The sequence below is a fragment of the Aspergillus tanneri genome, assembly GCF_003426965.1.
Source record: "Aspergillus tanneri strain NIH1004 chromosome Unknown AapTan_5_pilon_pilon_pilon, whole genome shotgun sequence".
NCBI lineage: Eukaryota > Fungi > Ascomycota > Eurotiomycetes > Eurotiales > Aspergillaceae > Aspergillus > Aspergillus tanneri.
The window spans coordinates 712,444-738,879 of record NW_022984632.1 but is presented as its reverse complement, the minus strand read 5'-3'; the positions used below and the strand labels follow the sequence as shown (position 1 = coordinate 738,879).

At 47.2% G+C, this 26,436-nt stretch overlaps 10 protein-coding genes across 10 annotated transcripts; 8 read left to right on the top strand and 2 right to left on the bottom strand.

Annotated features, from left to right (window-relative positions):
- Positions 1-601: 601 nt before the first annotated feature.
- ATNIH1004_009679 (glycoside hydrolase family 16 protein) lies at positions 602-2,128 on the top strand (the record flags this gene model as incomplete). The annotated part of the gene is made up of 4 exons (XM_033574262.1): positions 602-635; positions 851-1,217; positions 1,279-1,732; positions 1,784-2,128. The coding sequence occupies 4 exons, from the start codon at positions 602-604 to the stop codon at positions 2,126-2,128; spliced, it is 1,200 nt and encodes a 399-aa protein (XP_033422280.1).
- Positions 2,129-5,668: 3,540 nt separating this feature from the next.
- On the bottom strand, positions 5,669-7,072 carry ATNIH1004_009678 (BCS1 and AAA domain-containing protein; the record flags this gene model as incomplete). Its single annotated transcript, XM_033574261.1, has 1 exon — positions 5,669-7,072. The coding sequence occupies one exon, from the start codon at positions 7,070-7,072 to the stop codon at positions 5,669-5,671; it is 1,404 nt and encodes a 467-aa protein (XP_033422279.1).
- A 314-nt stretch (positions 7,073-7,386) lies between these two features.
- ATNIH1004_009677 (uncharacterized protein) lies at positions 7,387-7,780 on the top strand (the record flags this gene model as incomplete). The annotated part of the gene is made up of 4 exons (XM_033574260.1): positions 7,387-7,452; positions 7,504-7,584; positions 7,631-7,679; positions 7,731-7,780. The coding sequence occupies 4 exons, from the start codon at positions 7,387-7,389 to the stop codon at positions 7,778-7,780; spliced, it is 246 nt and encodes an 81-aa protein (XP_033422278.1).
- A 685-nt stretch (positions 7,781-8,465) lies between these two features.
- Positions 8,466-9,339, top strand: ATNIH1004_009676 (BTB/POZ domain-containing protein; the record flags this gene model as incomplete). The annotated part of the gene is made up of 3 exons (XM_033574259.1): positions 8,466-8,606; positions 8,654-9,241; positions 9,286-9,339. 3 exons carry the CDS (start codon positions 8,466-8,468, stop codon positions 9,337-9,339), a joined length of 783 nt encoding a protein of 260 aa, XP_033422277.1.
- A 2,994-nt stretch (positions 9,340-12,333) lies between these two features.
- Positions 12,334-13,014, bottom strand: ATNIH1004_009675 (uncharacterized protein; the record flags this gene model as incomplete). Its single annotated transcript, XM_033574258.1, has 2 exons — positions 12,334-12,881; positions 12,906-13,014. 2 exons carry the CDS (start codon positions 13,012-13,014, stop codon positions 12,334-12,336), a joined length of 657 nt encoding a protein of 218 aa, XP_033422276.1.
- Positions 13,015-14,346: 1,332 nt separating this feature from the next.
- On the top strand, positions 14,347-17,748 carry IDE1 (a-pheromone processing metallopeptidase Ste23; the record flags this gene model as incomplete). The annotated part of the gene is made up of 2 exons (XM_033574257.1): positions 14,347-14,577; positions 14,635-17,748. The coding sequence occupies 2 exons, from the start codon at positions 14,347-14,349 to the stop codon at positions 17,746-17,748; spliced, it is 3,345 nt and encodes a 1,114-aa protein (XP_033422275.1).
- A 422-nt stretch (positions 17,749-18,170) lies between these two features.
- On the top strand, positions 18,171-19,409 carry ATNIH1004_009673 (cleavage and polyadenylation specificity factor subunit 5; the record flags this gene model as incomplete). The annotated part of the gene is made up of 5 exons (XM_033574256.1): positions 18,171-18,211; positions 18,321-18,572; positions 18,659-18,906; positions 18,974-19,261; positions 19,318-19,409. 5 exons carry the CDS (start codon positions 18,171-18,173, stop codon positions 19,407-19,409), a joined length of 921 nt encoding a protein of 306 aa, XP_033422274.1.
- A 1,416-nt stretch (positions 19,410-20,825) lies between these two features.
- Positions 20,826-21,894, top strand: ATNIH1004_009672 (lipase family protein; the record flags this gene model as incomplete). Its single annotated transcript, XM_033574255.1, has 4 exons — positions 20,826-20,910; positions 20,962-21,127; positions 21,194-21,530; positions 21,595-21,894. 4 exons carry the CDS (start codon positions 20,826-20,828, stop codon positions 21,892-21,894), a joined length of 888 nt encoding a protein of 295 aa, XP_033422273.1.
- Positions 21,895-22,392: 498 nt separating this feature from the next.
- Positions 22,393-23,326, top strand: ATNIH1004_009671 (aromatic alcohol reductase; the record flags this gene model as incomplete). Its single annotated transcript, XM_033574254.1, has 2 exons — positions 22,393-22,422; positions 22,475-23,326. 2 exons carry the CDS (start codon positions 22,393-22,395, stop codon positions 23,324-23,326), a joined length of 882 nt encoding a protein of 293 aa, XP_033422272.1.
- A 1,342-nt stretch (positions 23,327-24,668) lies between these two features.
- On the top strand, positions 24,669-25,599 carry ATNIH1004_009670 (DUF3431 domain-containing protein; the record flags this gene model as incomplete). Its single annotated transcript, XM_033574253.1, has 2 exons — positions 24,669-25,051; positions 25,116-25,599. The coding sequence occupies 2 exons, from the start codon at positions 24,669-24,671 to the stop codon at positions 25,597-25,599; spliced, it is 867 nt and encodes a 288-aa protein (XP_033422271.1).
- Between the last annotated feature and the right edge of the window lie 837 nt (positions 25,600-26,436).

The window sequence follows — 26,436 nt, the reverse complement described above, 5'->3', positions numbered from 1 at the left end:
CTATCTTTTGTGTACGAACGTTCGACGGATGTCACCTACCGATGGCTGTCCCTTGTATTATATAATCTGAATTGGAATAACTATCCACGCAGCAGGCTGCGTGGATCATCTCAGAGCTATATTGAACGCCTTGGCTGTTCTGTTTCATGCGCTCCCATTAGCCCTTCTTAGCTGTGCTTGTGCTTGTTTCTTGGCCCTTGTCTTTGAGCCATTATGTGCTAGTGGCGCCACTACACTCTTTTAAAAACCATAATCCCGTTGCTGGTTTCTACACCGAGAAAAAGGGAAGCCGTTCCTGCCATTTCAACCTCTTTCGGTAAATCCATGGTCGGAAGAAGCACTATACCAAGGGAGGAACGGCTGGATTAGGACTAGTGGATAGAGGTATGCAAACACAGCATACACATCCTAATTCGGAAGTTATACAGTGTTGGTTGACACAATGGGCGCTTTGGTTGCACCATTTCAATCCTAATTCCCAAGAATCAGTGTATTCCTTCTATTCTACAGTCTGACCAACCGCGTTATACCGTATCAAGCTTATTGTGGGACCATCTCCGACTACGATGTATTCAACTTCTATTTTGATAACTGCTTCTGAATGCAGCCCCGATTGCCTAATCGGGCCATGATCGGTGAGTGTGTCACTTCCTGCATTCTGGATGACGACATCCTAACAGCTTGCTCCCCATCCGGTTTGCATTGCTTATCTCGTCACCTCCATCTTGTATGGTCTTCATCTGATAATCTCGACACATTCTTGTCCCTTGCGCGTATAGGGTCCTATCACTATTGGTCGCTATTTGGTTCTTGTCTGCACCTCTTGCGTACCGAATACTCATTATGACAGACAAGGCGGATCACTTCACCCGCTATGGCGGAGCTACCTCTCAACTCCCCAAGCTGGAAGTAGATGACCTCCAACATGCAGGCCCTCCTCCCCTTCCCTGTGGTGGCTACAACGCACCGCTGCCGCTGGCCGATCGGCCCTGGTACGACCCGCGCGGATGGTCGCTACGGAACAGGCTGATTGCAGTGGTTGTGATTGTCCTGGTAATCATAGCTGTTATTGTGGGAGCGGTCGAAGGCACGAAAGCAAACCGATATCCGGATTACATGCCACTTAATTACCAGCTAGTCGATACGTACTCTGGAACGTCATTTCTCGATCGATTCAATTACTTTTCTGACGAGGACCCGACCTCCGGGTTTGTGCAGTATGTGTTCCGTTGGTATTCTGTGTTACATGGTCCTTTCGTACTTACAGGTAACATGCAGATACGTTGATCAGACGACAGCAAGGAATCTCAATTTGACACATGCCACGGATGTGTCCGCGGTGCTCAAGGTGGATACATCCAACAAATTTGCAGCAAACGGTCGCCAGTCTGTACGACTGGAATCAAAGGCTACCTACGACCGCGGGCTTTTTATTTTCGATATTCTCCATACTCCGTATGGCTGTGGTACGTGGCCAGCGCTGTGGCTGACCGATCCCTACAACTGGCCAGCAAACGGCGAGATCGATGTGATGGAGACCAACAACAAGGCCACGGAGGGAAACGCCGTGACGTTGCATACCAACGGTGGCTGCAACATGAAAGTCAAGCGGAAGCAGACAGGCAGTACAGTGTCCACCACCTGCGATAACAGCACTCACAGCAACGCTGGCTGTGGGGTTCTAGGCGAACCAGAGACTGCTGGCGAGGCATTTAATGAAAATGGTGGAGGAGTAAGCGCATCCCACGATGGCATCATACTTGATTCCGCTAATTCGTAATAGATCTATGTATTGGAGTTGCGACACGCTGGCATCCGAGCCTGGTTTTTCCCCCGCGACTCTCTCCCTGGGGATATCTCCAATTCCAGCAGCAGTCCAGACCCGTCGACATGGGGCACCACGCTGGCCGACTTCCCAAACACCGACTGCGATATTTCTTCCCATTTTAGGAACCAGAGCATCGTTGCAAACATCGATCTGTGTGGGGAGCTTGGTGCCCAGCCGCAGTTCTATACAGAGCAGTATCATTGTCCGGGAAGTTGTAGTGATTTTGTAGCCCACAATCCTGAGAACTTTACGCAGGCTTACTGGGAGTTCAAAAGTTTTAAGGTCTATCAGGCTATGTAGATGGTTGGTGGTGTAGATTGTATAGGATAGAATCCTTATTATTATTCTACTTTATTCATCTTTCTTTGTTTTTTTTCTTTGTTCTTTTTCTTTATTTTGTTCTTTGTCTTCTTTTTTTTTTTTTTTTTTTTTTTCTCCTTCTCTTCATCTGTTATCCTTATTAGTGGTTCAAAGGTATGGTGACTTAGTCCGTTTGCCCGTCTCTGATTATTTACTTAGGTAGTATCCCGTACTCAATGAATCAGTATTGATACGTCCATATTTATAAATTTCAAACTGAGACATGGACATGTAAAACTTATGCAGCCAGTCAGTCATAGGTAAATCAAGAGTGAATAATAAAATACCACTTGAGACCCTACCTATCATAACACCTTAAAATGTATTGCATGTATGCATCGTGTTAGAACAAACACAGTTGATGGCTGGTATGTTTGATCCTGGGTATGTATATTCATTTAGTTATAGGAAATGAATGGAGGATGGTATATATTGATGAAGTTTCCAAAGATTCTCATCATATCATATGCAATCTTCATCTTATATTGATATTATGGGCAGTTAATATATTCTTTCTTTATCTTCTTTTTTTGTATGATTCTTTGACTTTATTTTTATGTTTACATTATACATCCATTCTAAGTTTGATGAAAAATCTCACTCTTATATACAAGAGACACAATGTCTTAAATCATTGGTTAAATATTACATTTTTAACCTCGTTACTCTTGTTCTAGCCAACAGATATAAAAGGTATTGGGGCCTCTGGATAATATATTATGACGCTTTCCGGTAAGCCAGTCATTTCATTTACATGCACATTTACAATGCGGATTAATATGCTAATGTGCCTAGGATTAAAATATCAATATCAATATAATGGCTGTTGATTAACGAGTTCGAAATAGTAAAATATCTATAGGTATGTGGTCCCATAAATGCTGTGAATAGATATATCCATTATACATTCTCACGAGGTCGGTTGTCAGTAGGAAGCAGACTCTAACGATCTGATCCGTTCGAGCGATCCACCACGCCTTGGGAGTTTCTTTGCAGTATATGAAGGGGGTAGAATACGCTTCGTCAATGCTATCCGTTCCTTATATGGTATGGTATATACAGATTGAGCATAAAGAGGGAAATGGAACACTGAAGTTCGCATGTGTGCAGGTTGTTTAGCCATATCACCAAGGCAAGTTACAATGTCTGTGGCTATGATATAAAGGATGTGAAGACTATTTTCTTGTCTACTGTTGACCGGATAAATTGATCATCTGGCAGGAAAGTCAGATAAGATTATGGAATAAGAGGGGATTAGCTTCTATGCTCCCTCTGAAATGGATATTGGAAACTACCAGAACCCCGGCGGATGCTCTGCACAGACTGAATGGCGCTATTATGTTGCTGACCGAGTTCGACGATGAGGATACAGGACACATGCTCAAAACAAAAATGAAGCAAATGCTGGGCAGTGAACATAGCAATTCACTGTTTTTCATGGGGTAGTATGCTGAGCCACGTTGTTCTACCATGGTAAGTGGTTCACAAATACTTTGTCTTGTTGAAACTTATATCAAGATAGTTGCAATGCTTGGCTGCGATGACATGGCTACCAAGTCCGATGCGGCATACGTTGTCCTGAAATACCTACATTTGAGCAGTTTGAGATCGTGAAGAAGTCTTTCACCGAAATCCTGCATTCCCCGATTTCCTCTCTCTCAAAGTGAGGGACAGTGTCTTGCAACACTTGCATTCTTATGCCGGAGGTGCCTCAGTTCCTTAAGAATCACATTAAATTTAGTGGTTTTAATGCATTGCTACGCTATAGAACCAGAGGGTTAACTACACAACTAAGAAAACCGGAATCGGTATCAAAAGAGTACCACAGATCATATCATCCGGCCTCTCTCCATGAATGACCAAATTACTTGCATTTCTGGACAAATGACCCAGTGCTGGGAGATTCAGAAAACATGAGATGTTGAAATTGACCAGATATATTGTTCATTAAATATCTGGGTGCACAATGGCTAGGCTTATCGACTGCCTTGATATATTCCTAATATTTCTTGTGAGAATCCTAAGATGCCATTAAAGCATCATGATCATCACCCTCCTCTCTTTGAACCAGGTTACGTCCCATACCAACCTACTTTAACTCCACAATCGACCGCGAAGCTCAGAATGGTATGTAGTATCACGTATATTAACTTGTATTCTACTAACGCATCTGACAGGCTACATCAACGCAAATATGTCGGTCGTGACTATGCGGCTTGTTTAGTAGGGTCAAGGTCTATAGGGTCTGTTGTGGGGGCAGCTGCGGCCTTAGCTATTGGTACAGATATAGGGTTAACAAAAGAAGCCTGTGACTGTGCCTTAGTTTCAGGGTAAACGGGGTAGCCTGATTAGATTCGGAGTGCTCGGCCTATGGCAGTAGATTGCATACGGGAGGTATACGAGGACTGGCTGGTAGCCTACAGTCCGGAAAGACAGGTAAGCAGAGTTAAGACTGGTTAATAAGGATATAAGGTCGCGGAAGTTGCTCGGGATAACTGGCTGTACTTTAAGGAGGTAATGTCCTCTTCGCTAAGCCCTTGTAGGAGGTAGTCGATCTTACCCTGGTCGCTATAATCACAATCGGCTATATAACGTTTAAATTCGGCGTTTTAAACAGTAAATTCCCGGTACTTCTGCTTTAAGCAATACAACTTGTAGATGGCCTCTGCGGTTAGTAAAAGCGTAATCTCACTGCAGAATCTTAATAGTAGTAGCGAGCTTGGGTAATCCTTCTAGGATTTCTAGGCTGCCTGCCCTAATAAAAGGGTCACCTGCTTCAGAGTATTTCCACCTAATCGACTAATAAATAGTATAGGCGACACGTCTAGGTTTACCGGGTATCAATCGCGATTAACTAGAAACTTGATCTTAAGCGGGCCGAGAAATAAGTCGAGCTTGTCTCTATCTCCACTAAGACTTCTGGATCGTGATATTTGGCGGAAACGCGTGTTTCCTGGCTTCCAGCAGATGACAGGGGATCCGTTGTCGGTTGCTCGTTCGCCCGAGACGTATCGGTGGGCAGATTCTTGGTCTTAAAAGCGGCTGGTATGCTAATCTAGGCCTCAAGAGACTGCACAAGAGTCGTGAGATTTATTATCTAGGCATTAGAAGCAGATTTTTTATGTAGCCACACCACATGTCTACTCTTATTCACAGATCATTAGGCTCCACATTAGCTTGTAAACTGTTAGAACCTGCCTTGCTTCCACTTCACTTCTACAGAGTAATACAAGACAGTATCTAGGTATAGATCACACTGGACCACAGTCTGGAAAAGGTGGTGTTCCACTCGGATGACATGCATCGCGCCGGCAACTGCTGTGGACGCTGTTATCACACATGCCGATATTCCGGTTCAAGAACCGCATGGCGACACAATATCGGCATGACTGCAAGGGAGGGTCATCTGAAGGTGGTGATATTTTTGCTATATCCTTACTACTCGTGCTAGAATCTATCACATACAAGAGGAGAACAGTTTTAATGAAGAACCTCCGAATCCACCCATTCCTGAACCTGGTTACACGCCTCCTCCGGTCTCCGTTTATACTGCAACAAGAACCCCTGCACATCCGCGATGCTCAATTGACCTTCCGGCAGCTTCTCTGTAAACCTAGTCGCCAGATCCTCCAGGTCAAGTTTGTCGTCGTCCTGCACCGCATCGCGAAACATGCTGCAGAACAGCCCGCGCAACTCGATCCTAGACGGCAACTCGAAATGAATATGTAAATCTACCCGACCGGGACGGGTCAACGCGCGGTCCAACTCCTCGGGGACATTTGTAGTCATGATGAGGATGCGGCCTTCGGAGGACGAGACGCCATCGATGGCGTTGAGTAACGCGGAGAGTGACACCGATGGAGACGCAACGTTGGATTTTGCATGTGAAGCGGTATTTGGTGGTGGATCATGGCGATGATTATGATGGTCATGGAGAGGTCGATTGACGAGACCTGCAGCGTCGATATCCTCGAGCAAGACAACACTACGAGGAGGGACTTCCGCGAAGAGACGAACAAAATGCGACTCGGTAACGTGAGGATCCAAAAGACTCAATACATAAATGTCCAGCGCGAAGGTCCCTGCAATAGCGGACGCAAGACTGGTCTTCCCGGTGCCGGGGGGCCCGGAGAAGAGATATCCTCGTCGGTAGGGGATCCCGTGGTTGGCGTACCAGTGACGGGTGCGTGGATGCAGATACTCGGTGATATCGCGCAGGATGGTGTCCTTCGTACTGGGGGCTAGAATCACGGTGGAAATGTCCCGAGAGGGGCGCGAGGTGACGCGACACCAGCGCACGAACTCGCGCGAGTTGGACAGCACCCGATAGATACCAACGCTGCACAGCGACACACGCTGGCTGTGTCGGCGGGTTTCGAGCAGGAAGTCGTTCAGTGAGGACAGCGAGAAGCTGAGGCATTGGAGTTTGACTTGGGGTCGCGATTCGCCTGGTTGGAAGCCGGCGAAATGGAAGGAGGAAGAAGGCGCGGTATGGGTGAAGAGGATCCAGGTGCGGTGGAATCGGAATAGACGCGATCCATTTAAGGGCTTGAAGCGGACGCAAGAGATGTCGTCGTCAGGCTGCGTAGAGTCAGGGTCATGGTTGGTGACGGCCACCACGCACCGGAAGTGACGGTCGTGGAAGACATGGTGCTCCATCCAGCTCAACACCTGGCTGTACAAGGCGTCGTCCTCCCGGATATGCACCGTCGTCAGGCATGTCTGTTCCGCGTATCCGTACAGACGAGTCCAGGTGCTGCGCAGCGAGGTGACCACGGCGACAATCACGAGGCCCAGGTTAACGATCAGCATGGTATCCCCGTTCAGGACGGTGTGGAGTGAGTCGAGCATGGAGGACATGCCTCGCTGGAGGAAGGCAGACATGTTGGTTTGGTAGAGATTGTTGAGGCTATAGAGACTGCTACCTGAGGTGGATATCGTCATTATATGCGGTGGTATTGCTCATTGTAGAAGAAGGCATAGAAAGGTGTCAAAAACATGCAGGCTTCATTATCTAGACAAACTCGCATACAGGGCCTGGCAAAGGTTACATGACGGAACTTTCCACTCTACCTTGGATCTAGACCGTACGACATTCTGAGGTATAAATATGTGGTTCTCGTCCGTCGTCCACAGCACATTCATTCAAACAGCAACAAGACCAAGGACAATAAGAACAACAACAACATATAAGAATAATGTCAAGCACCTCCCAAAGAGTCCGGCAAATTGTCGCCGATGACTTGAACCTTGACCAAGACAGCGTACGTCAGCCTTTATATCTCTAGAAATTGTACTAAACGCCGAGTATCCAGATCGACGATAATGCTGATTTTGTCAATGATTATCGCGCTACCAAGCGTGATATGGATCAGATATGCGAAGATCTGGAGCAGGTACGGTTCTCTCTTGGACGTTGATGCAGGGAGACTGACGGTCTAGGAATTCACTATCAATATCCCCCAGGAGGACGAGCGGTATATTTCCAGTGGTATGTATGGATGTATGGTATGCGTGGTGGTGTTCTGTGCTGATCGAGTAGTGCATTCAACCGTCGGCTATATCGATGATCATCATGGTATGGGCCATTGAGGCATTTGTCAAGTACGTCATATCATAGCGAATGGCCAGACAAGCTTTGCCAGGATACCAATATTCCCAGGTACCGCATGTAGGAGCAAGGGTGGGGATGCTCTAGTAGAATGTAGGCAGATTAGTATCAGAAATCCACTCTTTATGACAATCTCAGTTTTAATGCAAAAGAGGTACTAGGTACCAATAATACATTATTTTCATGGACTTGTTGCATATTTAATCTAATACTGATCTAGATAAAGCAAATAATATAATAACAGTAGTAAGGAACAGGTGTTGTTAAATTCCATTTTGGAGTTTAGGATGGCAATGGCACTATAGGAACAGGAAGTTAATACAGTACATAAAAAGAATGTTGCTGGGCCAGGTCCTTTCAGGCATCCCTTTCGTCTAAATTTCATTAAGCAGAGTCTCGATTGACTTTGATGGGCCATTGTCCATGGAACGAAGGCCGTCGTCTGTAGGGAAGAAATGTGCGCAAATTATGTCAGTCATACGTAGAAATATGGCACCATCTAGATCACCATGACTAACTATACTATAAAAACTCATTGATTTCCATGCCTAATGACAACACAGTGTGTCATCCTCCAGGTTGCAACATATTAAGGACAAACATTCCTTCAGTTCCTGTATATCGCCAAATCCATATCAAGACTGAGCAATGGAGTCAAGTAACATCATGGTTACGAGAAATCTCTTACATACTGGGAAATACTCTGACCTCGTCATACAATGCAACGGCCAGGCGCTTCGCGTACACCGTGCCATTGTTTGCTCCCAGTCTCCTTTTTTTGCTGCTGCTCTCAACAGTAACTTTCGGGTAAGTGCAATTCATCCTTATACAATCCGGTCCCTGACGGTACGTAGGAAGCTGCCGAGGGTAGAATTATTCTTCCAGAAGATGATATGGAGACAATCAAACGAGTAGTATCATATTTATACCTGCAGGATTATGACCAGGAAAGGAACGGCTTGGGCTGTCCTGAGAGCAAAGAAGCTAGGAGCGTTGCCAATTGTAACAGTGGAGCGACTCCCCTAGACAACGCCGGCGAGACGAAATCACCGGAGATGGAGACCAGTCTTGCATCAATATCAACAGCTAGTGAAGCGACCGCATACAATAACCTTCACGTGTATATCGCCGCGGACAAGTTCGGTATCGAGCCTTTGAAAACGCTAGCAAGAGACCGCCTAGCCAACTGGATGAGGCGCAATTGGAACGAAGAAGTATTCGCCCAGGTCGTGAGGGATGTTCTTCAGTCTTCTCCTCCGCATGAAAAGGAGTTCCGTGATATTGTCATCGGTGTGATTATAGACAATATTCAGATTGTCAAGCAAGAGCGAGTGATGGCTCTCGTGGGCGAATTCGGGTTTCTCGGAAGCGCTGTGGTTAAGGAGCTGGTTCAGCATCTACAATTCTCTACGAAGAAGCGCAGGCAGCTGGTTAAGCTCTGTGTAAATACGTTATTTAGGCACAGGCTGATAGACACTGTGAACAGGCTTTTGTTTTGCAAACATTGCAGAGCCGAGTTCAATCTGCGGATAGACGGTGATGCGACAACGTTGCGATGTGGACGTTGTAGGACTCGTCACTAAGAGTTCACTGGCTATGCTTACGGTTTCTGTTTCTTTTTCCTTCTTTTAGTTTGATGTCTATAAAAGTTCTGTGTTTCTATCCACATCTAAGAATTTATTACTTGGTGTCCTCATTTCAGAGACTTGCCGGGCTAATGAGCCTTGCCTTTCCTCGCTCACTTTAATCATTTCTCACTCGAACGTTTCCATGTCTAATAATACATCGAGCCTGTCTTTATGATAGGTATCAAGTAGAACTCTTCCTGACATGCATGTTGTCAATTTAGGTCGACTTTATTGCACTGAGCTTGTTGATTGTAATCTGCAGTTTTCATATCGGTCCCTTCGCGCTATGCGATCATGCCCGATTGAACTGACTGGTGGACTCGAGGACTCTCACAGATGACAAGATCCGAAACAGAAGAGGGCATCCGGTATAACTGTTTTGCGGGCAATTCTAGATTCAGGATAATGTTCCAGACATCGACGACTAGAAAATGGACCCTGCACCGATATATCCCAGAACGCGAAAGCTGTAATGGGCAGGATGCAAACAGTAGTATATACTCGACTTTGAAGGTCAAACGAGTCCTCATCGTTTGTATTCTCCATGCACGTCGTGTAGTAATACAACTTCTTTCCATGCTTCCCCATGCTATCTTCCATATTACGAAGTGGACGAAAGGTCGAGTCGCCGGGAGTGTTAAAATTGGATAATATACGGAGAGTCGCCAATTATTATCATTTTAAAGCGTCATACACACGAGGTAATATTTATACTCGATGGCAATTTCGTTGGCTCTTAAAATCCCAGAGGTGTATGTTCATTTGCCGTTGGACATATGCCACTGAATTTATGAAATCCGTAATTGCGACATTAAAGATCACTTGGCGTTCCATTTTAGCGGCCATTGGTAGAAGAATCTGCGCGTTTTAATGACAGTTATGTACGTTCAACTTCGAACCAGGTTAATTATCTCCTCTTGTGAAGGTATCGGATAAAGGCCAGTTGTGGTTTTCTTTTTGGGCTCGTGTCAGTTGAACACGCCTACCTTCTCCTTGATATCTCGTCGGCGATGTCCCAAACAGTTCTCCAAGCAAGAAAGACGGGATAGCCATAGAGAGTGCGTTCTTTGGCATTCCCTAAGGAGATCCGTATTATCCTTTTGATATAGAGTCGAACATATGGCACTTTCCATAATAACTGGCATAGTAATTTACTTACCTATAAATTATTCCAATATTGCTTTCGTGCTCAGTGGGGTTGGACTTATACCGAGCTACCCAACCATCATGAGGCGGATTAAAGAGATATCAACACGCGGAAAGTTAGAGTCATTAATTTACTTGGTTACAGAGAGGGTTATTTTGCTAAATTAATTCTGCATAGGAACGGATCCATCAACTAGCTTACAGCTCCCCTACCCAGCTTCTTATCTCTTAGGATAGCTTTAACTACAGCTAGAGCGTACGGCATCAAACACTCCGAGACCCTGGTAACATATATCCGCGACGACAGGCAAACTCTATATTGGGAATTTCATCCCTAATAGAGGTTTACATCACTCAATAATGATAAGACTCACGGTCAGTACTATCAATATTAGATTTTTGTAGATCCCCAGAATATATATCGTAAGGCAATTAATTCTATGTATCCACCAGGCAATAGATAATGGCTTCAGTTCCCTACTATAAACGTCTCCCTGGCGGAAAATAAAGGCACTATTAGCGGAACTTATAAGGTTATTAATTCCTCTTTACAGAGTAACTTAGTCTAAATCCGGCTCAGGAGTTTAATAAGCAATTATACACTAGTATATAGGGATCAGAAGACAGTCTCTCTTATATGCACGGTTCCGAAAGAACGACAGGAAGCTGCACTTCCATATAATAGATTTAACTAGTTACTGGCTTCACTGGCGTACTAAATATAATGATATAGTATATAAACTGTTTAGTGGAAAACACCTCACGGAGGGGACAACACTTTGCCATAATGAAACGTTTCTTCCGCATACAAATAGTTGTCGGTGAGGCCTCGAGGGCACGCTGACCACGGTAGTTAATGCAGTTGATTGTTATTACTACCGTCTTAAAGGTTCCTAAGTAACTAGCGAATGATCATAACATAGACATTAGAAGCTACAGGCTTGGCTTGCCAGGGCTCAGTGAGCTAGAGGGCTAGAGGGAGAAACTTAGTGCGTCCCTAGCGAATAGGTCTAGTAGCCCAGGTATCCACAATAGAATAATGCAGACCCTTTAGGCAAAAGACATCAATTGTTTCTTTCTTGTCAGGGCTCGACAAGCTTCCCGCAGCTTAGCAGCTTGGCACAACATAGGGCCAACATAGTTAGCCGAGTATGACTCGAGAGATAATAGTTGATTCCACTATTCCGGCAGCAACGGAGTCCTCACAAATTTTGGACTTCTAGTTCCACTCGATATTGACGCCCATGTTGCATATAGTTATGGCCAATTGGAAAGGGCACAAATGTACTCCGCCTGTTGACAAGGATGTCTGTAGAGGCCGAATAGTACTATCGGTGCCATCGGTCGGGCCTTTAGCTGGATATTTGACACTCCGTCCATGGGCAGAAGTGAATGAGATATGGTTAAATATTTGAATCAATGTAGAGCACCGAAATTAAGCCCATGCTGTTGACATCTAAACGACTGATTTTCACACGTGGTATTGCTTATAAAATTATCCCGCAATTCTTCGGTTAGCGATAGAAACCATTAATAGCCTACCCAAGCTATTGTATCAATATTCGTGACCCCGTGCGTTTTTCTTCCTGCGGATAGGTGTGCCATCTGTCCATTTATCTTCTCTTCCATCCTGATCCAACGCTCATACGCATAGTAAACGTAGCCTGGCGGGGCCAAATGCTCATCAAAATCAGCAACGTACTCGACCCAGTCTTCACTGCTGAAAGTAAATGAAAGCACCTCATAGATGTCGAGGTGAATTAACTAATCAAAGAAAGGGCTAAGTTAACATATCTAGATGGGTGTTCGGCCTCCTCCTCTCGATTGAGGAAGACAGGCATACCAAGCAGATTCACAACTCCAGTCCTACCTTCTTTTACCCACGCCAGCCTCCAGTCCCAGAGGTCCGGAGGGTACAGACTTGCCAAGATCGATTGAAGACAGCATCGATCAATAGACAAGCAGAACCGATAACGTATATCATCTGTCCCGAAGACCTCGTACTTCTTTATAAGCTGCGTATGGAGCTCCCGAATCTTGGCCCTTGATGCGCCTTCCAGCTCTGGATCCTCAATAATCACATTTCGATGCCCCTCCCAGAGCAGCTGCGCCGCGACACTGGGTTTTCCCTCGTGCACCATAAAATGCCACACATATCGATTCAGATGAACAGAGCACGGTTCCATTCTTCCTGGGTGGTATGAGAGTATGTTTTTGGGTAGATGACAAACGCCGGGGCCATTCGTTATAAGTCCAATTTCGATGGGACATAAATTCACACCCAGAATTTTGCCGTACAGGGGCTGCTCTTTCGTCGTCCGCTACCTCTTACCCGTTCGGATGTCGAAGTTGTAGGATCGACGAATCTCATGGTTCGGGCCAGGATTCGTGGTGGAATGTCCAGGATATTTTTGGCTTTCAAGTGGCAGCTTTTCGGCCATGATGTTCGAGTTATATATTGAATGCATTTGGACCTGCCACGTGGGTGGTGGGGGGTATTTTACTGGATCTGTCTAGGAGTGAAGCCTAATTATCAACATTGGAACTGTCATGTAGCCAAGATTTTCGATTATCTGAGTTATCACTGTATCTGGTGTACCATACTACTACCATCTCAACAACTTTAGCTTGACCAAATAATTGAGTAGATCTCAATCTCAGCAATCGTTGTGGAATAGAAACAGGAGTGCTAATAAAGTGTCTTCCTAGTTAAGATCTGCATCTAGCACTAGAAGACATGGTCCATTGTGAGTCTTGCCCCCATCAAACAACCAAATAGTTCTTAACTTTCCTGTGGTGAGAAGAACAAGATGTTTTGTGCTGTCTAGCTTGCCAGTTGCCACAGAAGTTTGCCGATATCCTCCATGCCTGAGGCAGCCAATTTAGGATAGTATATTTATGGCCTGCCAGAACAACTAAAATGCTATAAAAAGGTATGGTAAGTTTACTTTGTACGCATATTTTTCTTTCTACTCGCCTCCTGGAATAGGCATATAATGATATATTACCAAGTTGGGCGCTGTGGAGGGGATGTGCAAAAACTTTGGATGTCACCACATATTTTTCTTCTTGCCTGTGGCAAAGATAGATGGTCTCTGCGACTGTCAAAAAGAATATTCTTCGTGGAGGGAATATAAATAAGCTTATTCCAACGTCATATTGATATTGGACTGCTTAATCGCTACCTAATGGCAATCTGTTTTTCTTGTTGACTACTTTCTCTTTGATAGGGCATCTAACCCTGCCTCTCACCGCTTTCCCTCACTCGGCAGCCACAGCAGAACATCCACTCTTGTGATCACCCACTTATTCAGTGGATGTCGTGATTGGCGTCATCCCTGCTTCAATTGCTCAGTTCTATCTGATCATTTCCCTGCACATAGGTTCCATTGGCTGGTGTTTCAATTCACTGTGTTTCTTCTTGCCCCTCTCCTTCCTCATTCCCTCCACCTACCGTGTTAGATCCGCATTGACCCTGGGCAACTTTAATCTGCCTGCATTTCTAGCGGCATTTCTTCCGGGTCAACCCTCAGTCCTGTATGCCTCCAAGGTCCTCTGCAACTCTCCGCCCGTGGAACGCCAGAGCCTTGCTTTTCTCTGCACCTTATCGCTCCTTTACGCTTTCAGGTGCCTTTGCGGCGATCACCCCTCTCTCCCAGTTCATTTCGCCACGGTTGCTCTCTCCTCGCCCGTGTTGGTCTTCCGGCTCGTGGATTTATCATCACTCTTGCTCCCCGGGGTTTCGTGCCTCCTTTTCCACAAGATCTGCCACCATGGGATCAGTCGAACGAATCACAGAGAACCTAGAGAAGCCGGAACTCGATGACCGGTCTTACCGCATTGTTCGCCTACCAAATAGGTTGGAGGCTCTCCTCGTGCATGACCCTGATACAGATAAAGCCAGCGCGGCATTGAATGTCAACGCTGGCAATTTTTCGGACCCGGATGACTTACCTGGAATTGGCCATGCCTTGGAGCACATGCTATTCATGGGAACAGAGAAGGTGGGTTTGTTCTTTTCATGTGAGATATGCCGTTGACCTCTTCGCAACATTCCGCAGTACCCAAAAGAAAATGCGTATAATCAGTACTTGGCATCGCACTCGGGCTCTTCCAACGCCTATACCGCTGCAACCGAAACAAACTACTTCTTTGAAGTATCTGCAACTTCTGCAGGAACTGATGGCTCGCATGATTACAACTCTACCCCCAACGGATCGTCAAATGGAACGCCTGCAACTACAGAGACGGGTAGTAGTACTGGGCCGTCGCCTCTGTATGGCGCCCTGGATCGTTTTGCACAGTTTTTCGTGTCGCCTCTATTTTTAGAATCAACATTGGACCGCGAACTCCGGGCTGTTGATTCTGAAAATAAGAAAAATCTTCAGAGTGACTTGTGGCGTTTAATGCAACTAAACAAGTCTCTCTCCAATCCTGCACACCCATATCACCACTTTTCTACTGGCAACCTGCAGACACTGAAGGAGGAGCCTCAGAAACGCGGTGTAGATGTCCGCAGTGAGTTTATCAAGTTCTACGAAAAGCACTATTCCGCCAATCGAATGAAATTGGTAGTGCTTGGACGAGAGAGTTTGGATGAACTGGAACAGTGGGTAGGGGAGCTGTTCGCTGGAGTAAAGAACAAGGACCTACCTCAAAACCGCTGGGATGACGTTCAACCCTGGTTACCCGACCACCTATGTAAGCAAATATTTGCCAAGCCAGTCATGGATACCCGGTCTATCGACATTTACTTCCCATTTCTGGACGAAGAGTTTCTGTATGAATCCCAGCCCAGTCGATATATCAGCCATTTGATCGGCCATGAAGGACCCGGCAGCATCTTGGCCTTTGTGAAGGCGAAAGGCTGGGCGAATGGCTTGTCCGCTGGAGTCATGCCTGTTTGCCCCGGCTCTGCCTTCTTCACCATCTCCATTCGATTGACACAGGAAGGGTTACGTCAGTACCGTGAGGTCACTAAAGTGGTGTTTGAATATATCGCTATGCTGAAGGAGCGGGAGCCAGAACAGTGGATCTTTGACGAATCAAAAAACCTAGCTGAGGTCGAATTTCGATTTAAGCAGAAATCTCCTGCCAGTCGATTCACGAGTCGATTAAGCAGCGTGATGCAGAAACAACTTCCCAGAGAGTGGCTTCTCAGTGGTTCTCTGTTCAGGAAATTTGACCCTGATTTAATCAAGAAGGCACTTTCGTATTTCCGCGCTGACAACTTTCGGATGATTGTTGTCGCCCAAGACTACCCTGGGAATTGGGACAGTAAGGAGAAGTGGTACGGAACGGAGTACAAGATTGAAGATATTCCTGGTGACTTTATGTCCGGTATTCAGCAGGCGCTAGACACTACACCGGACAACAGGCTCCCTGACTTGCAGATGCCTCATAAGAACGAGTTCGTCCCCACCAGACTTTCAGTAGAGAAGAAAGAAGTGTTGGAGTGCGCGAGGACCCCGAAACTCATTCGTCACGATGACCACGTCCGTCTCTGGTTTAAGAAGGATGACCGTTTCTGGGTTCCTAAGGCTACAGTTCACATTACACTCCGGAATCCTCTGGTTTGGACCACACCCGCAAACTTGGTGAAATCAAAATTTTACTGTGAGCTTGTCAGAGATGCTCTTGTTGAGTATTCCTACGATGCTGAGCTTGCAGGCTTGGATTATCATCTTTCCGCCAGCATCTTTGGTCTAGATATCTCGGTCGGAGGTTACAATGACAAAATGTCCGTGCTTTTGGAAAAGGTCCTTACAAGCATGCGCGATTTGGTGATTAACCCTGGTCGGTTTCATGTCATCAAAGAGCGCCTTTCTCGGGCATATAAAAATGCCGAGTATCAGCAGCCATTCTATCAGGTCGGCGATTATACCCGCTATCTGACTGCGGAGAAGACATGGATCAACGAACAATACGCAGCTGAGCTGGAACACATCGAGGTCGAGGATATCTCATGCTTCTTTCCCCAGTTGCTACGCCAGAATCACATCGAAATATTGGCCCATGGTAACCTATACAAAGAGGATGCATTGCGCATGACTGACTCCGTAGAGAGTATTCTTCAAAGTCGTCCCCTACCCCAATCCCAGTGGCACGTGAGGCGCAACATGGTCATTCCTCCGGGATCCAACTATATCTATGAGCGGGTGCTGAAGGATCCAGAGAATGTCAACCATTGTATAGAGTATTACCTTTTTGTTGGGGATATCACGGACCAGGCTCTCCGGGCGAAACTTCTCCTATTTGCCCAGATGACGGATGAGCCAGCGTTTGACCAACTTCGGAGCAAAGAGCAGCTGGGGTATGTCGTTTGGAGCGGCGCACGTTATTCTGCGACGACCGTTGGCTATCGTGTTATTATTCAGAGCGAACGCACTGCTCAATATTTGGAGTCACGGATTGATTCCTTCTTGAGGAACTTTGGGCAGGTCCTAGAGGATATGTCGGACGAAGAATTCGAAGGCCACAAACGAAGCATTGTCAACAAAAGACTCGAGAAACTAAAGAACCTCAGCTCCGAGACCACCCGGTTCTGGACTCACATTGGTTCCGAATATTTTGACTTCTTGCAGAACGAGTGTGATGCGGCCGGTGTGAAAGCTCTGGCCAAGTCCGAGCTCATTCAGTTTTATCAGCACTATATTGACCCGGACTCTTCTACGCGAGGCAAGGTCTCAATCCATCTGAACGCTCAATCCGGTGCTCAGGCCAATAGTGCCGAACCCAAGGAGCAGAAGTCGCGGCTGATCTCACTTTTTGGCAAGCAGTTGGAGACTGCAGGATTTGCAGTAGACATGGATCAATTGAACTCTGCATTCGCGAAGCTCGACGTGTCATCCAGCTCCGAAGACCAGATTTTAGACACCCTCAAGACATTCTTGGCGTCTGAAATGAGCTTGTCCGATCAGCAAACGAAACCCATTCTCACGCATGCTGAGCAAAGTTTGGGCTTGCATTCAAAGCAACTTGGGCTTAAACCCACAACCAACGGGGAATCCGCCGGAAGTACGAAGTCTTTGCCAGTGACAAATGGCCTGGACAAGGCCGGGCACCCGATCTATATAACCAACGTTCCCGAATTCAAGGCACGCCTTGCAGTCAGCGCTGGCCCCAGCCCAGTCACAGACCTCAGTGAATATGAGGACTTCGACGCCAAGCTTTGAAACGATGGGGGTTCGTTTTAGATTTGGGTTGGATGGACAGAGTTAGAGAGCAGTTCGCAGTCGACTCTAGGGATTCTAGTGCGACGAGGTCTCAATTAGATCTACTTATTGGTATATGTAGCAGTAAAGATGATTCAACAATCCTATTGTGTGTCTCTGTATGCTTTTCCTGTTGTAGCTGTTTACTTGGTTCTCAGGTCATGGATGCCTTGCTTGGCCGGTTAGTCAGCAAACACGCATCGGAGTACGGGCGAATGTTTTCGCGGGTAGCTTCCGATATGAATAACAAAGCTCCACCAACTTGCCGCATCCGAGTTGCGACCAGGCACAGCAGTATCCGGACTCTCAATTCCCCTCGCTGAATTCGCCAGAGAAACTGTTCAGCTTCATTTATTGGCACCGGACGACTATCAGCTTCCAAGATGTCCACGGCCACAACGACGGCGATGCAAAGCTCACGCCCGTAGGTCGCCCTCCCCTTCAAGATGGCCTTAAGGATTCAAGACCAACAGTTTTCTATTCGAAGACACCTCCCAATTCATATCACTTACTGATGCCTCCATCTCGAACAGTCCAATCGTTCCCAAGGATTTTTCTGCACAGCAACCTCAGACCATCCGCCTCTATCCTCTCTCCAATTACACATTCGGAACCAAAGAAACACAACCGGAGGAGGATCCCTCGGTTTTGGCCCGGTTGAAGCGCCTCGAGGAACACTACGAGCAGTATGGAATGAGGCGGACTTGCGAGGGAGTTCTCGTCTGTCACGAACATAACCATCCTCATGTGTTGATGTTGCAGATTGCCAATGCGTTCTTCAAACTGTATGTGCGAGGGAGCCTACACCTCAATCCGGCCCTTGTCAGGGCGTAGAGAGGAAAAATACATGAGCTAAAGTGAATAACAACAGGCCCGGGGATTACCTTCAACATGACGACGACGAAGTGGACGGATTCAAGAAACGACTGAACGAACGTCTCGCACCCGTGGGATCGCAGTTCTCCGGCGAAGGAGTCAACGAGGATTGGGAGATTGGCGATACTCTTGCGCAATGGTGGCGGCCCAATTTTGAAACCTTTATGTACCCATTTCTCCCGGGTCACGTAACCCGGCCGAAGGAGTGCAAGAAGTTGTATTTCATTCAATTGCCCAAAAAGAGTGAGTTTGTTTGAGCCCCAGTTGAGTTGGAATCTCCTAGGTAGACATGATGTCTGACGTATGGCAGAGGTCCTCTCCGTTCCCAAGAACATGAAACTTCTAGCTGTACCTTTGTTCGAACTGTATGACAACACGGCCCGGTACGGTCCACAGCTCTCTGCCATCCCACATTTACTGTCCCGGTACAATTTTGAATTCGTTGATGAGAATGACAACGTGGTTGCGGCCACCCCGGGTACACCTTTCCCGGAGTCGCGAGTCCCCAGCTCTAAGGTACTGAGTGGTGCAAGTGGGGATGGACAGGACGAAGGGATGGCAGACTACGTGGGGGATGGAACGGAGAACGGAGGGACAGGTGAGCAATGAAAGACGGACATTTCTACATCCTGTGATTGGGAGCCCGTTGGGCAGACCGCAATGCGGTAAATGCGGTTGCTGCCTGGCCGCAGACGCCCCGTGAGTACATTCTAACGGTCTTCGGCGTGGAGTACTTCCCTGTCTAGATGCGTTCGGGATACTTTCTCAAAGCGACACGTGAAATTTCATATATGGCCGGCGTTCTGGGAGCGAGACAAGTATTGTTTTTAGAACTTGCGCAGATAATGACTCAATTCGAATACCATTACGTGGGATGTATGGATCCAGCAGGTTCCAGACTGATCATATGCAGAAGGACCCTGCAGAACACCCTATCCTGTCGTACCTTAGACCAGGAAACTGTCTGCCTACTTGCAGAGGACCTCGGTAGGTGCAACCAGTCCGATACACGGAGGGCGCGTGTGGATACCCCTGTATAAGTTCAGGTGATATACGCTGCCACAATAGTGATCTTTTAGCGTGTCCACTGGCCTAGAGTGGATAGGGATAGATCTTAACAACGGCTTCTAAGGCAGACTCTGAGAGACATGCAGACCTCGATCGTCTTGACGGCAGAGGTGATGCCCCAATCGGTAACGACGACGACGTAAAAATCAACCGCGGATGCGGCAACATCGTGCAATTGATGTGAGGATTCATCTAATCTATAGGACTAGTGCGTTCACTAGATTCCTTCACGGGATCCACTCTGGGGACAACGGGGAATTTCAACGTCCTCCTCGGGTTCCGTATATGTGTTGGATGCCTGACTCCACCTCTCTAGGGTTCAATCGCGGCCGCATATCCTACCGTCGCGATGAGGTTGATATTGATATTGTGGACTGATCAATCATCGAGTAGTGACTAGACAGTCAGTCTAAACTCAACCCGCATCTCCAAGGGGAGGGATATCCTCCTACAGACAGGTGCGTCCGATCCCCAACCCAACCCGCGGAAGCCGCAAGAACTAACGTTCTTGGCAGCACGGGGTCATCGTGAATAACGGCCACTCATGGCCACTGGGGTAATCCTTGGTGTTTTCTGCTGACTCGAGTCTTACTTTTTGTTCCTGGCCCCGATCCTCTTCACCTTCAATGCCCCTCCATTGTTGGCTAGCCATTCGCCCGAAATCCTTGCCACGGGAGAATGTAATCCATCATCACCCATCGGTGTTCCGGGGCCCCCTCTCTGGGGTGGACCAGTGGGATGACTGCGTATACGAGTGGGATATGTGGGATGGAAGTTTGATCGAATAATGCGATGAGAGCCAAATTTTGGTTTTCTTCCCTCGTTTGTTCTCCGATGAGCATGACCAGGATGACCCCGCCCGTATTCAGAACTCGGTGGATGTTTGGCATCTGAAAATGAAGGTCATTTGATACTGAGTCCATCTGCCCAGTGCGATGGATGTATATAAGAGGTCATTTATCCTCATGATGAACGGGGCTTGAAGGTTGTCCAGCAGTACCAGAGAATCGATTGGATCTGCCTTTCATTTCGCCTGTTCCTGTTGAGTATATTTTTTCTTTTTCCTACTGTACTATATACAAAAAGGCAATACTATGCTCTCCCTTGCGCAGTTCCTGGTGTCAGTTACCATTTTAGTAGGGTTGGGTGCTACTGCCCCGACCCAGTTGGCTCCTCGTGGTGAGCACATCCATCCCCAACCCTGACGAGGAATATAGTTAACACCCTCAGATGTCCCCGCCGATACGTTAAGCCAGTTGAGCCTGTTCGCGGAATACTCGGCCGCTGCATACTGCAGCTCCAACATCCACTCCCCGGGAGACAAATTGACCTGTGCAGCGGGTAATTGTCCGGCGGTTGAGAAAGCCAACACAGAAACACTGAGTGAATTCCTCGCGTACGTTGTGACGTTTTAGACCCTTATCCGTCACCTATAGACTAGCACAAACTGACAATCCCCCAGAGACGACCAGTTTGGTGGCGTAGCAGGCTTCCTCGCAGCCGACTCGACCAACAAGCTCCTTGTTTTATCCTTCCGAGGATCCCGAACCATCGAGAACTGGATCGCTAACCTAGACTTCCTCCGGGTGGACGTCGGCAATCTCTGCAAGGGCTGCGAGGCCCACGGGGGGTTCTACAAGGCCTGGCAATCGGTGGCGTCGGACGTCACGAAGCAAGTCAACTCCGCCGTGGAGAAGTACAAGGGGTATAAGTTGGTGTTCACGGGCCATAGTTATGGTGCAGCGTTGGCCAGCTTTGCGGCGACAGAGTTGCGGAATGCTGGACATACGATTGATTTGGTATGTCCTTTTTATTCCCCTTCTTTCTTCATGGGAAGTATGTACTAATGATATGGATTGATAGTATTCATATGGCGGACCTCGACTCGGTAATGAAAACCTGGCCAAATATATCACCGGTCAGGGAACCAACTTCCGCATCACGCATACCAATGATATCGTGCCGCGGCTTCCACCTCACTCGTTTGGATTCACCCACTTCAGTCCAGAGTACTGGATCACCAGCGGGAATTTCAAGCCCGTGACGGCATCGGATATCCAGGTCATTGAGGGCGTGGGATCCACGGATGGAAATTCCGGAGAAGATTTCAAGAGTGTATTAGCGCATTCTTGGTACTTTGGAGGTATCTTTTTCTGTTTGTAGGATGACGGTGGAGTGTATACTGTATATGTATATGTGTAAGTATCTGTATAGTTTGGATAGTGTTACTGCAGGATTAAGCGTTGCATAGCGTGTGGCAGATGGTCTATGGTTTCTATCTAGATGTATATAAAATCTAGAAGATTAATATCAAGACTAGATCCCAAGCATATCCTTTGAAGACTAAGTATATCTCGTCTGTTCAGACTAATTAATAAGATGTAAGAATAGCTCAACCGAAAAACATCCGATACCACAAAGATAAAAATACCTTGTTCTTCTTATCTATCCCATTTCCAGATTTAGCCTTATCTAAATTAGATTATATTACCGTTGTCGAAAATGGTGATGAACTAATACACAGTAGAAGTGAGGATGATTTTGGCATGCGGGGAATCCATGCATCAAAACCCCCTCCCCCCTCCACACCCCCTAGAATCAGTAAATCTTATTTTAATAACTTTTACACCCTTGTAGTCAACTTCCCACTCCATACTCCACATGGCTCCAACCAAAGTAGCCCTTGCTGGTGTAGGTGCTCTCTCATCTTCCATACCCTCACCAACGTACTCAATGCCAATAGGGTACCGGGAACCTTGGCCGCGCGGTTCTGAAAGCTCTCCTGGACGCCGACTTCGAGGTGACCGTCCTCAGTCGATCCAGCCAGAAACCCGTTGATGAACGCGCCACGATAATCGAAGTCGACTACGACTCTCTTGACTCACTAACATCCGCCCTATCAGACCACGACATCGTGGTGAACACGATCGGTCGCGCCCCCACGGAAGTCGGCATACGTCTAATAGATGCGGCGGTAGTCGCGGGGGTCAAACACTTCCTCCCTTCTGAATACGGCACCGATACGACGCACGAGAAGGTGCGAAAAGTTCCCCTCTGCGCGGGTCGTGTAGCCATCCAAGAGCATCTCAAAAAGGTGGCACGGGAATCTTCTCTTTTCTACACGCTTCTCATCCCCGGTGCCTTCCTCGACTATGGCCTCCAGACGGGGTTCATATTGAACCTGGCGGGCCCGGTTGCTGATCTGTATGATGGCGGGGATCGGAAGTTCAGTACCACGACTCTCCCGGGGATTGGGAAGGCGGTGGTCGGTATTATCAGGAACCCTGAGGCGACGAAGAATTCGGCCGTCTTTGTGAGTGAGGCCGATGTCTCTCAGAATCAGATGCTGGAGATCTCAGGGAAAAGGGTCGAGACGAGGGTAGTTCGCACGGCGGATCTAGAGAAGGAGGCATATGCGGAGTTGAAGAAACCGAATCCGAGACCTGCAGTGTTTGCGGTTAATTTCATCCGTCTTATTCTGTTTGGGGAGGGATTTGGTAGCTTGATTGAGTCTGATAGGCTATCCAATGAGTTGCTGGGGTTGAGGTATCTGACTGAAGGGGAATTGCGAGATATGGTCTCCAGATATATTTAGGTATGGCGTGAATGATATTTTTGGAAGAAGAATAGAGTTGCATGGCCTCATTTTTAGTATTTACCTAGATCTACATACTGTGGCCGGTATATTATAATATCTTATCAATGAAATTTCACTGCACTAAAAGGGCGCCGGCCCTAGTTAGGAATGATAAATCTTCTGATATATTGACATAACTTAAAAAGTCGACTGGAATATAAGGGATGGCTATTATCATCTAACTGGCTAGAAAAGCCCCAATCATTCCTCCAAGCAGCTATATCTAGGAGAACTGGTATAGCCTGCGAATGATGTATGCGCTTCTGTTCTACACCAATGAGATTGCTTCCACACTCGATTTGATTAGACCCCAAACTAAAGATGGAAGAATTGGCTATTGGATAGGCCAGTATCTGGTTACGACAACATAACGAGCCCAAGCGAGGATCCTCTAGTCTAAGCTAGTTGGTCTACTGTGAGTAACACTGTAGCCTGGACACTGCGATTGAACAAAAGACGTCTGCCCGTTGTTGGGATCGGGAATTCTACATTCGAGCCTCTCGAGATCAGATTTTGGAATGATAGATTATCGGATTAAGAACAACCCAAATATATGACAAGATCGAGATATAACGGAAGACGTTATTTGAATGCAAACACATCGTAAGCCTTTCTGTGTCATGACTAGTGTTTTCAACTGTCGTCGTTGATTAATATATTAGTGCACTGGGATGTACATAATTCTCCTTGCCAGCTATTTTAGTAGAAAAGAAGTGTGGACTATTCAGTGCTTCGAAAGTTGTAAGTTAACATGAGCCGAATTTGACATCTGGGGTTAGGCGATACCGTATATTTGGGTGCAGCTCTTATATGAGCGGGCATGTATGGTGAAAATGGGGTATCAGAAAGCCTGACTCTTTTTCAACATCAGACGCTCGAGAGATATCGACTGTTCACCAAATGGATGTGCAGCATGTTGGAGAATGCCAAGTTTTAGAATCGCGCACCATCAACAGCCCAATATAGTCTGGAGTTTGGGGCGGCTCCACCCGCGACCGTTTCACCTCGTCTCTCACTACTCCCCCATCCTTCCTCTCTTTTCCTTACCTGCCAGCTGTCGCTCGTCGATTTTGTCCGTCTTTCATCCGTTCTTTCTACAGACTCTCACGAGTCGCTCCAGTCTGGCACAGCGCAGGCGTTTGTCAAGCTTCCCAGCCATTTTCTCCAGCACTCTCTCGCAACGCAACCATGATCTCGGTCTCGTCGATCTGACCCAACCTCCCAACTCAGTCACGCGCCAAATTACAGCCTCCTATAACCAAGCACGTTCACTCTCGTCTAGACTTTCATTGCAACAACCATGCTCTTCTTTGGAAGCGGGCCTCAGAGCCCACGTCGCCGCAGCAGAGAAAAAGCCATCTTAATCACCATCTTGATAGTCTACGCCTTGTATTTTCTGTTCTTCGCCAATACGTCGGGCCGCCGACGGGCCGCGGCGGTTTATGAGGGCGTGGTGTCACAAGGAGGACCAAATCGAGATTCACGCTCGGGGCAGGCTACCCCGTTGCACGAGATGCGGAACTTCGAAAAGGATTTTGTCGTGGCGAGTATGAAGGACGATGATGTCTCGTGGTTGTTTGAATTCTTCCCCGAGTGGCATAAGAGTATCTACGTGGTGAATGATCCCAAAGCCCACTTGACAGTGAAGCTAAACAAGGGGAGGGAGTCAATGGTGTATTTGACGTGAGTGTGTTTTCTTGCCTCCCCCTGATCCATCGTTGATTGTCGCTAATTTCCCCGCCATCAGATACATCATTGATAATTACGATGATCTGCCCGAGTCGATGCTCTTTATTCACTCGAAACGATACCAGTGGCACAACGATGACCCCTACTATGACGGCGTCCCGGTGCTTCGCAACTTCCAGGTCTCATATCTCCAGGAACAAGGCTACGTCAATCTTCGCTGTGCCTGGGTATTAGGCTGCCCGACGGAGATCAAGCCCTACACCGATACGCATCGCGATGCTGTGCACGCCGGGGTGTATTACAAGAACGGGTTCATGGAGCTTTTCCCCGGTGTCGAGGTTCCGGAAGAAGTGGGGGTGTCGTGCTGTGCACAGTTTGGGGTGACGAAGTGGAAGGTCCTCGAGCGACCCAAGAGCGATTATGAGCGATATAGGAAGTGGCTGTCGGAGACGACACTCCCGGATGATCTGAGTGGCCGTATCATGGAGTATTCATGGCACAGTACGTCTACCCTGGCTGGATTTACGGATGACAAAAGCTGACAGGCATAGTGATCTTCGGGAAAGACCCTATCCACTGTCCCTCAGCGGAGGAATGTTACTGCAAGGTGTTTGGATTGTGCGACTTAACCTGTACCGAGGGGAACTGCGCCGGTCGCTATGTTCTCCCTCCGTATTCAAGTCTCCCAGAAGGTTGGCCATATATAGGGTGGCACGGTCAAAAGCAGGATCCAAGCACCGGATTGCCGGAAGGTTGACGATCCTGAGAATACGGTATTTGAATAAGCTCCCTCCTTTGTCTGACGGTCTTTGTTGGATTGGATGAAGTAGACATCACGCTGGAGCAATGTGGATTGTCCGGGCCATGGTTTTTAAGCTCTTACTGCCATGAGCCCACCATATGCATACAGTGATTTGGCTGTCAGGCTGTTGATAGTTGGCAGACAACAGCCTATCACTGCCTTATAACAATATCAGCGCCACGAACTATTCCACCTTGGGTGAAGGTACAGAAGATATGCTCCAAAGTCTGGCATACCCTGCTGGCGAAAGGCGGGCAGCCATGGAGACCATATAGAAGATCTCTGCTTAACTATGAAGACCATTCAACTTTGTTATAATATACTCAAAAGTTTGTAGATTAAAGGTTAGAAAAATTATTTTGCTTAATTCTTACTATGGTAGTAGTAAACACAGGGTGGATGCCGAGGTCCGCCCGCAGTTCTCCCCGCATCTCCGATTTTCCTCCCTTTAATCTCTTCCAACTATTACCACACATCCGCTTAGATCTTTAATACATCACGTCCGAGTTTCTCATTTGCATAGGTTTTCCAGCGCGGGCGCTGACCTCGAGCCCGATAGTCCAGAGCTGAAGACAGA